Source organism: Myripristis murdjan, chromosome 24 (genome assembly GCF_902150065.1).
Source record: "Myripristis murdjan chromosome 24, fMyrMur1.1, whole genome shotgun sequence".
Lineage (NCBI taxonomy): Eukaryota > Metazoa > Chordata > Actinopteri > Holocentriformes > Holocentridae > Myripristis > Myripristis murdjan.
Window position 1 is genome coordinate 10,134,614 of NC_044003.1, and position 10,605 is coordinate 10,145,218.

Sequence of the window (10,605 nt, forward strand, 5' to 3'; positions counted from 1 at the left end):
GAATGACAGCTATACGGTTAGAAACCATCAGCTTGGAAGCAGTTAGAGCACCACTCACAGAGGAGCGGCGCCTAAACAAGCATGGCTGTTAATGTATTGCATGGCATAGAAAATCACTGCCGCCCATCTTCATGTTTAACCACAGCGGCACACATACATTTCCCAGAAGAGCGACTGACACGCCGAGCTATCTCTTGGCAATTACCGTCATTATCGTAAAGTGCGTGGGAATCATGGATGCCATTAGCCAAAGTGAGCCATTACCTCAGCCGCATTGTTCTTATACAAACCTGTGCCCGCACTTGTGGCTTCACGTGGTTTCACCGTCATCAGCGCAAATTACAGTAGGATTTCCCTGATATTCGTTCAGCAGGACTTGGCCGCCACAAGACGAAAATAAAGACATAAAAAACATAAAGGTGAAAGTTTTAACATTAACGTGTTGGTCCCTAAACAGGGTTGCTAGCTTTGTTTATGTAACTCACAAAAACCAAGGATCATAACTAGTTTGCCATTTTAAAGGAATTCTTAACCCGAAAGCTATTTTGCACCATTTATTCTTCCAGAGAGAACAGAACAAAAATGACAAACATCTGTATCCTCTTCTGTCAGCAAGGAGCTGTTTAGCAACTTAGAAATATGAAAACAACATGATCCAAGGCTTTACTTTTCATTTGCATGTTCAAAAATGTCCAAAACTAAAGCATAAACCTTATCTGTGAAAAGGCTTCGTGCACAGGCGCCTGTGTGCGACTGGCCTGCTGGTTCATTGGCTCCAGTGAGGCTTAATACACTAATTTCTATTCTTTTTGTTGCTGTTGGTCAAAGGCACCAAACAACTCCATTCTAACAGAAATGACTTGCAGTTCCTGGGACCTTCGTTCTCTGTGACACAGGCAATAGAAAACTTTTTTTTTTTTTTTTTTTGCCAGACTTTCTTGACAGCTTAGGTTGAGTAAATGATACAAAGTAGATCGGCTTTGTGTGGACTGTTCCCAGGAGGGCGAACACGATGTTCCTGGTGATGAAACATAAGTGCCAAAAATCCAAAATGTCAAGGTGTCCCCTTATTTTATCAGGATGTTTTGACTGTGAAAAGCACCTCTCTCTCTCTCTCTCTCCCTCTCTCTCTCTCTGTCTCAGTGGTGACAGAACCCCTCTCACATAGAGAGAGAGAGAGCCGGGTGGCATTTTCTCAGATGTGATGATCAGTAAGGATCAGGGCGGAGTGCATTAGACTGATTACTGCTGGACCCTCTGACCTGGAAGCAGTCTGCATGTAGTCCAGACAGCGTGCAAGAAAGGAATTGATTTTCGATGTCTACTTGTCCTCTTCTCATTGTTGTCCACGTTGCTTTGAGAGTTCAACTTTACCGGTCCGCTGCTTCCCTCTTTCTCTTTCCCAGGTTGCTTTGCTGACTCAGTTTTCTCTCTGTGTCTCTCTTTATGCTTTATTTGTGTGGCTTTTTTTTTTTTTTTTTGGTGTGTATGTGCGAACACATGGCTCTCCCGCTGCGCAGACCGAGCTGCTGGGCTTTGCTGTCGCTTGGTCGTACCTTGCCACAAAGGGATGCCCCGCCTCACCGACCTGTCCGTCAAAACCAAAGACGTGTGGGAGATTCCGCGGGAGTCGCTGCAGCTGATCAAGCGTCTTGGGAATGGGCAGTTTGGGGAGGTCTGGATGGGTACGGATCCGGATTACCTCCGTAACGTCCGGCCGAGAGGTTGCATGGAAGAGCCACACTGACGCGGCAGAGACACCAGACTCCAAATAATATGGCCCAGGAGGGGATAAAATGAGAAAATGGGGCAGGAAGTTTTGTTAATTCTCAGTTTGGGGATTTTGCCAAAGAAATAAAATACTTTGTGACCCCCCCATCCTCCCAAAACATTTGGAAATCACTTAAGACCTGTGTCAGGAGACTCTGCCGTCACAGTACAAATGTGTTGTCCTTCCATCTCCCTCATTGCATGACCCATACCCTGGTAGTTAACCCTGTGTGCCTTGCCTTCCCTTCCCTCCCCTGTAGAGAGTGCGGATGGTTTGTGCTTTAATTTAACTGGCGTGTGTGTGACCTACACCCCTGACACTGTGGGCCTGACTCATGACGCCTGGGAGATCAGCAGAGACACACTTATGTTGGAAGTAAAGCTGGGGGCGGGATGTTTTGCTGATGTGTGGTGTGGTAAGAAACCTCCCAAAAATACCATCTTTTTTGTTGTTTTTTTTGCTTTGATTTTCACTCCAGGGGGGCGTCCTGGAAGTAAATGTGAGGTTTTCCGTTAATCCGTTTTACCAAAATTTTTAAACTTGCCAAAATGAAAAAAAAAAAAAAAAAAAAAAAAAAAAAAAACAATTTGCAATTTATTGTCTAATTGGAGATGAAAGCGTGTGTTATCTTTTCCCTCTTCAGGATCCCTGCAGGATTTTCCCTGTTTATTCTGTAACACATAATCCACAAAACAAGGCTTTGAGCACCGAGAAATAAAATTTCCTATTCATCCCTGATTCCTCCAAGAATCAGGGATGTACTCTGTTATTGTATAACATTATTAGACATGGCTTGGGGATGGGGCTTCTCCCCAAACAACACCCAACCCTCTGGGATCCTGTTACCTCACAGCCCAGCAGGTGACCAGCACCCGCTCCCAAAGTGGCTGCACAGCTGTGTCACTAATGAAGCCCACTTTGGGATTTATGAGCTCACTCTTAAATTAAAACCCCTAAACTCACCGCCTGCTGCACAAAACACATGTCTCAACCAAATGTCAACTGACTTGGGTCTGTCTTGCCTTTAGGTCACTTCTGATATTTCTGCATCCATTACTGTCACAGAATGAGACAAATGAATCACTGTTGTCTTGGAGTGATTACAGAGATCCCTATCTTTCTATGCCTGCTCTGATACAATAGCTCAAGGCAGTGCAGAGCGAGCGCTGGCATTGCCATAGTGTGTTACAGTAAACTGGCGTGCAACCAGTGCGGAGCTTACAGGACTATTGCTTTTGTTAATCATCCTACAAAGGATTATCTACTCCCGTGTTGGCATATTGTGGGTCTTAAAACCCTGCTGGATCTCTCTGCTGGCTTTTTAAAGCCATTTCAAATCAAGGTCTCCTATAAATCTCTTACCCATTTAATTATCGGACAACCTTTATACAAGTGAATTAAAGGCAAGCTGATTCCTGCATTTTTATCTAGTTCTGTGTTGCATGTTTGCCTCATTGTCATTTCAAAGCAAGACTTTCCCCTTGTTTTCGACTCGTGAGTACAGTTGCCTCTCACCCGCCAATCATTTGTTCAATTTAGACAGCAGGGTTGTCAAGTCTTGCTTTGAAATGTCGTGATTTGAATATGAATCGATGTGGCTGCCGTACTGATGCCAGTGTGTCTGCGGGTGCCAGGAACGTGGAACGGCACCACTAAGGTGGCAGTGAAGACTCTGAAGCCTGGCACCATGTCCCCCGAGTCCTTCCTGGAGGAGGCTCAGATCATGAAGAAGCTCCGCCACGACAAGCTGGTGCAGCTGTACGCCGTGGTGTCTGAGGAGCCCATCTACATTGTCACCGAGTACATGGGCAAAGGTAGATAAACACACACACCCAAACGTGGACGTAGACACACACACAATGTCCCTTTCAAAACTCACAGCCCTTGAATTTGTGCACATTTTCCTGTGCTTTTCAAAATGTCTTTGTTCAGGATTTTTAGTCTTAACTCTTTTATCAGCGTGCAAACAAAATAGTGGAACTTTATGTGAGAATAAGTATCTAAGAAATCAGTAGTGCAGGAATGCCACTCTAGCAAAAAATATAATAATAGCTCAACAAAATGTCCAAAAAGTCAAAAGGGTGTGAATGCTTTTGCAAGGCACTGCATGCAAGCATAAACACAGGCACTCTTGTAAGCATGCACATACACACACTGTGATTCACTTAAATACACACACATTCACACAGACATGCACTTTCACTGTTCACACATGCACAGGTACACACACAGTGCACACAGGAAAATAAGCCATTTCCACATCGACAACAAAGTTACATTTTACAGACATTTCAGGCGAAGTTGTTGCCTCAAACTTTCAGTTTCGTATATATTTTTGTTTAAGAAAAAGCGTATTGTTCCATTTCAGTTTGAATGACTTTAACTGTTTTCATATGGTAAAGCCTGTGTTTCAAAGTGGCAGTGATTAAGGCCTGCTGAACAGTCCTTCAAACTGGAGTGGAATTTAGGAAGGCCACAAGAAAGAGCTGTGGATGCACATTAAACACAGACTGCAAGAATGGAAACTTTGATGTGCATCATTGTGTTTGTGGCATGCAGGGACTCCAACGTCGAGGTCAGCCCATTAACTTGGAATGAATGTCTCTTTAAAAAAAAAAAAAAAAAAAAAAAAAAAAAAAGGATGCAGTGTGAAATGTCATGAATGTAGAAATATTTGCGGTTATCGTCACATCCCGTATTTATCTCTCATGATTGCCGAAGCGTACATCGTCTCTCAGATGATGTAAAGTAGAATTGAGTAGGTAAATTGTAAACCAAACCTCTTGTCTCTCAGACGGTTTGTTTGTGAGATCACTGCATGTGGTTTGGGATTGCTTAAAACAGCAAAATAAGAAAAATAGCACCAATTCCTCCAGGGATCAGCGAGACAAAGAATCAGTGGAGCATTATATAAAATGTAAGCCTCCGTCTGTGCCTATATCTGTACATATAATGACATTAAAAATCTGTGTGTGTGTGTGTGTGTGCGCTGTAGGAAGCCTTCTGGACTTTTTGAAGGATGGAGAAGGACGAGGACTGAAGCTGCCCAACCTGGTGGACATGGCAGCACAGGTATGTGGTGACAGAAAGAGTCTTTTACTTCGGGGTTTAAAGTTTATTCAGAGAGCGCTTACTGCTTGTTACCTCCTGACCGCAGCGTCCTGGGTTTGAATCTGAGCTCAGGCCCTTTGCTGCCCCACGATACGATATAATCACGATACTTAAGTCACGATAAAGTCACAATACTGCTGCGATTTTAAACATTTTGCCTTAATGCTGTGTGTTGCAGTAACATGTATAGAGATGTATTGCGATTTGCAAGATGTCACCACTCACATTGACATCATCACCAGCCACCATAGACTAGGTGATGTCACACTTTGCCAACATCTGATTTTTAATAAGATGAAGTTTTCATCCTTCATCTTTTCATCTCACTTCGGTCATTTTTGTTGCAGCAAAACGGATTCTTTGCGATATAGTATCAATACTTGCCGTCTGTGGATCGATACAATATTGCCACACAAAATATTGCAGTACTATGCTGTATCAGTTTTTGCCCACCCCTAATTCATACTTCATGTAACTGCTGTACACCCTGTAATGAAGCCATTTTGACTGAATGTAGGTCTCCTGCATGTGAATTTAATACCTAATGCCTGTGCCTCGGCATTTTCAGTGAACAGATCACCTGATAGGAGATGCAATAAGAGATGGCAAGCGCTGCACATCTCTACATCTTATTCTTCAACCCATGACATATCATAGGAAACTAATATTTCTCCAAAATAATTGTGTGATGTGTTCATCCCTTGGTGCTGCATCTTGTGTTTGCATTTGAATTTTTTGTATTTTTAGCACATAACAGATGGCCTTTGAAAGCAACCTCCAAAACCCTGCTTCTTGCTAATTCTCTGTTTTCTGACCTCCAGCAATGAAAAAATATGTATTTCTCAAAGTAACAGTATGTTATTTATGTATTTGTTCGCTTGTTTAATTAGAAAAGGCTAAATCTGAGATATGAATTCTATTGACTATTGAAAATCTCAAGAAGCTGCAGTGTTTTTCTTTTAGGAAATGTGTTTCAAATTGCTTCCTCTGTAGCTCATTTCAGTGCTGTGCAGAATCACTTGCCTACAAATCCACTTTCATTAAAACTGGATACATTATAAGGGATATCATATTATTTTCTCCTCCAGCCAGTATTATTTTTAATTTATGAGCACCTTTCCTGCACTTTAGTTCTGTAGTTTCGAACAGTGTGGTAGCAAAATCTAGTAATTATTCGGAAAAACCTCTGGCGGCGGTTTCCAAATCATATCACAAATTGCAGTTTTAAGAAAAAAAAAAAACATACCGCCAAGATAACGTCTCAGTCAGTGTTGTGCAGCCCTGCTCACTGTGCCGTGTTGCTGTGGTTCAGGTGGCAGCAGGCATGGCGTACATCGAGAGGATGAACTACATCCACAGAGATCTGCGCTCAGCCAACATCCTCGTCGGAGACAACCTGGTGTGCAAGATCGCCGACTTCGGACTGGCCAGGCTGATCGAAGACAACGAATACACAGCTCGGCAAGGTGAACGCTCCCTCTCCAATCCAGCATTCATGCACACGTACGCACACACATGCTCAGCTGCATTAGGTCATGGAGGGAATTCTCTCACTGGGCCACAAAATTTGCAACACGCCCCGCCACAATGTCTACCAAATGGTCGCCAGTGAAGCCACAATCAAAAGTGAGCTCCAAACATGTGCTCACTGTCGGTCTGTTACCCTGAAGCAGATACCAGACACTCCCTGGGCCTGACGGAGAGAGACAGAGAGACAGAGAGAGAGAGAGAGAGATTAAGAGAGGGAGAGATAGGGTGAGAAAGATCATATGAAACCAGAAAGTGCATTCATTGCTTTTCTCCTGTAAAGACCAGGCATTAATGCTTCCACACATAGTATAGTGTAATGGAAAGTGACATATTGGAAATAAAGTCTAGTACTTTTCAACCAACACTGACAACTTTGCTGCACCTTCTTGTAAATTATTAGCCTTCAGCATTGTCCTGTGGGTCCCTCTGTTTTTTTTTAGCCTCTCAGAAACTATTCTAAATCTCTCTTTTGAAAACAGGAAATTTGTAGAATAGTTAAATAGTTCCTCAATATCTACTGTTCAGTATTCTTATACTGAAACAGTAGATAGATAGATAGCCAGCAGGACAATGAGGTGGATGCAAATAATTTTATTATCTTTAATGCAAAATAACAACTTTTAGGAAGCACTGTTTGCAGCCTTTTTAGTGGATGATTTCAAGACATACGTGACTCTACTGTTAGCTTTCCATTTTCAGAGACTCAAAACAAGTGCCCTGTTAGACTGTGTTGAAGTTAGCAATAAACTGCAGCGGTGTGTTTCTCATCACTAAAGCTAGCAGTTAGCTCGTGCTCTGTGCAATTATAAATGATGGGAATCAACATCTTACTGTGGTCTGGGTTGAAACCTATTTTTTGCCAACCTATTCTTTAAGCAATTTATTTTTCCGAGTGACATGGAAATGCGCTTTTCGGTTTTGGCAGATAGATCGGCTGTTATGCACTCCTGAGCTCGCCGAGAATGGGCGATGAATCAGGGAGTGCACAGATCTCGGCCTGTGCGTAAAAAGCAAATCTAAACAGGTGACAGCTGGGGTGGTGAGGGTCGAGTGACACCAGCACCAGAAATGATTGCATTGTCAACTGCAGCTCGCTTGAGTTTGCATTGCTCATAAGGAGTTTGTATGCAACAATGATCACCATACCCACAGCAGCGCAAGTACGGGTTACATACATCAACCTGCAGAAGCACCGATGTACGTGGTTCATTCATGCTCATGTGTTTGCTTTCTTACAGGCGCCAAGTTCCCCATCAAGTGGACCGCCCCGGAGGCCGCGCTGTACGGGAAGTTCACCATCAAGTCCGATGTGTGGTCATTCGGCATCCTGCTCACAGAGCTGGTCACCAAGGGCCGGGTGCCTTACCCAGGTGAGGAAGGGAAAGGGTTAATGGGATAGAGAGAGGCTCTGCGTGGTGTATAGCTTTCACCTGGAGCCGCTCGGGGTGGGATCGCGTCGATAAAGCCGCTTGATAAGGTGAAGCCTGCATTAAACACTGAGTAGTTACTAAAGCAAACACAGCTTTTTCTATGACAACAGTCGGCCCCTCCTGCTGTTTATGGTGAGTAAAAGGTTCTTTAACGCTTGGGTAACCTTCATTTCCCGGCCAGAATCTGAGATAACCCTTAATCTGTGGCTTGCCTGTGGGACAACTTGATTTTCAAAGGGAGACAGAGAGAAAAAGAGAGAGTCTGGGCTGAGTGCACTGAGTGTACTGAGAGCTCGGGTTCACGCAGGGAGGGGAAACACATGTTTGTCCAGATGGGCCTGGTGGGCTGATTTGCACGAGGGAGAAGGTGAGGAAGGTTAGCACGCAATGGGGGCCGGGGCGAAGGGAACAGCATCATACTAACAGATGTCTTAGCAGCTTTGAGAGGCCGTCACTGGCTCCTCAGTGATGCTGGGCTCTTTGTTTCACACAAAAGAGACAGTGAACCTTTAAAAGATCCTGCGAGTTGGACCGCTCCTCATCTCGGTTAAAAGGCCCCGCAGACTGGAGCGATTTCAGAAAAGACTGATACCACTGGGGTTTTAAACCTCTGTCTGTTTATGTTGAAGGTCATCGAGCAAAATCAAAGCGCCTTCTCTCCCACAGAACTGTCCGATTGATTGGTTTAAGAGCCCCTGTGTGCACTTAGCCACCTTGTCTGTGTTTGATATCCAGGCATGAACAACCGCGAGGTGCTGGAGCAAGTGGAGCGAGGTTACAGGATGGCTTGCCCCCAGGACTGCCCCATCTCCCTGCATGAGCTGATGATTCAGTGCTGGAAGAAGGACGCGGAGGAGCGGCCCACCTTCGAGTACCTTCAGGCTTTCTTGGAGGACTACTTCACGGCGACCGAGCCTCAGTATCAGCCTGGGGACAACCTCTAAACCCTTCCAGGCCGGTCTGGACTGGGCGAGGCTGGGGTGGGCTCAAGCTGGAACAGGACTGGCTAAAAACCAGAGCTCTGAAGCCTTCCCAGCCTGCCTCCCCATCCTTTAGGGACCTGTACAGCTTCCTCAGCTCAACCGAGCATTTCAGTTTCCCCGCCCCCCTGCCCCGTCATCCCTCAGTCTCCAACACACTCTCTGTGGCCAATACCGAGATAAACTGCGAATGTGATCAGTTAAGGGGAGAATATGAGTTATGTGCAAATCCCCGGCTGGGTGGGAGAAAGGGAGGGAGGATGGACAGAATTGGCTGGGGCTGTGATAATGCAATGAAATACCTGTACTCAATGTAAATAAGAGAAAAGGCTTGTTTTAGTTTTTGTTTATTTGTTTGCCTCTGTTGAAGAATTTTGACTTTATTTTCTCCTGCACAAAAAAAAAAATAATAAGGATGAGGAGGACGGCGAAAGTGGTAAGGAAATGACGGAGGAAGAGAACCATCTCAGAGGTGCACCTGAACAGGCACTGCCAGTCTGTAAGTGGTGCGATAGCGCTTGTATTATTTTCTAAAGATTGAATTGGAAGCCTCTCTTATATTTTTTTTTGTTTTGTTATGTTTTCCATAATGTATAAAAAAAAAAAGAAAGAAATTCACCCCCAAACGTATTGCTTTATTCTTGACTCCTCATTTAATAGCATTGCAGAGGCTTCTTCAGACGCGCATGATGCAGTCCTCCATCAACTTTTCCTTTTCGTTGCGCTGCCTCTCATGAATTTACTCTGTTGTGTTTTACTCACTCCATGTGGTGTGGGGGGAAAAAAAACAGCTTTGCCTTCCTCAGAGCGCTAGTTGTTAGGCTACCACTGTATGGAACAAGGTTATTTTACAAATGATGTACGTTACATTTTGTAAATTACAGCCGAGCGTGTAAGGATGACACTTCTGAACATATCTTTCCTCGCTTATGTAAGGTTTCCAAAAACAAACAAAAAAAAATATGGGTGGGAATCTTTCCTGTCTTTCTACCACAGGTTTTGTTTTTGTGCGTGCTGGAAGGACCTGCGTTTTAATTTAATTTAAGAAGAGAAAAAGTATGTACATCTTATTTTTAACTTGTACACAAGAGTTTTCATTTTAACCGTCATTCCTCAAGGCCTCTCGTCACGGTTCTCGTTTCTCTCCATGCCGTGAAGCGATGTTTCGAGGGAAGTCAAGTTTCCCTTCTCTATGGACAAAAAGGCATTTTCTCTGTTTCCTGCACCTCAATAATCACAATCCTCAACTTGAGCCTGCAGGATGCAAACCTGCAGCCAAACCCTCTGGATGGACCACCTCCTTTTTTAGTTACTTCTAATTTTATGTTTTACTGACAAGGCTATATTCTATAAGTATTTGAGTCTTTGGTTTTTACAGAGTATGCTTTTATTTAACCTTTTTAAGTGATATATCTTTTAAGAGTTGGTCATACTGTGTTTTCGGGACAGGGCTAGGGCCAATTGACTTGAAATTCACTCCGTTCAAAATAGAAAGGTTGGCAAAAAGTTTTTGAGGTTTGGATTTGGAGGCGAGTCCTCTTCCTGAATTGATTGAATTGAAAATTAGTTGAACCCAAGCCCGCATCAGGGGTCTGTTTCACTCGCGGGTCCCTGCAGTCTCTGGTCTCACTGCAGACGGTTTCATGGCTGATGGAAATCCCTCATTTTTCAGTTGTACAGCGAAATGGTTTTTAAGTGTCGGTAACTTCCCTTGTTTATATCTTTCATTTCCATTTTTTTAACATTAATGTTTTGTTAATTCGGTGATTTGGCGTTTGAAATT

The 10,605-nt window shown here is 43.8% G+C and overlaps 1 protein-coding gene across 4 annotated transcripts in view; it reads left to right on the top strand.

Annotated features, from left to right (window-relative positions):
* The window catches only part of fynb (FYN proto-oncogene, Src family tyrosine kinase b), a 76,189-nt gene extending 65,584 nt beyond the window's left edge, over positions 1-10,605 (top strand). For 2 of the 4 annotated variants that reach the window (XM_030046843.1, XM_030046842.1), the window contains 7 exons: positions 1,521-1,685; positions 2,031-2,186; positions 3,406-3,585; positions 4,767-4,843; positions 6,195-6,348; positions 7,651-7,782; positions 8,578-10,605. In XM_030046843.1, the coding sequence (XP_029902703.1) occupies positions 1,521-1,685; positions 2,031-2,186; positions 3,406-3,585; positions 4,767-4,843; positions 6,195-6,348; positions 7,651-7,782; positions 8,578-8,786 (1,073 nt within the window). In that variant the 3' untranslated portion in view covers positions 8,787-10,605. The remainder of the gene's footprint in view (positions 1-1,520; positions 1,686-2,030; positions 2,187-3,405; positions 3,586-4,766; positions 4,844-6,194; positions 6,349-7,650; positions 7,783-8,577) is intronic. The other 2 variants (XM_030046845.1, XM_030046844.1) reach the window with 2 other exon arrangements.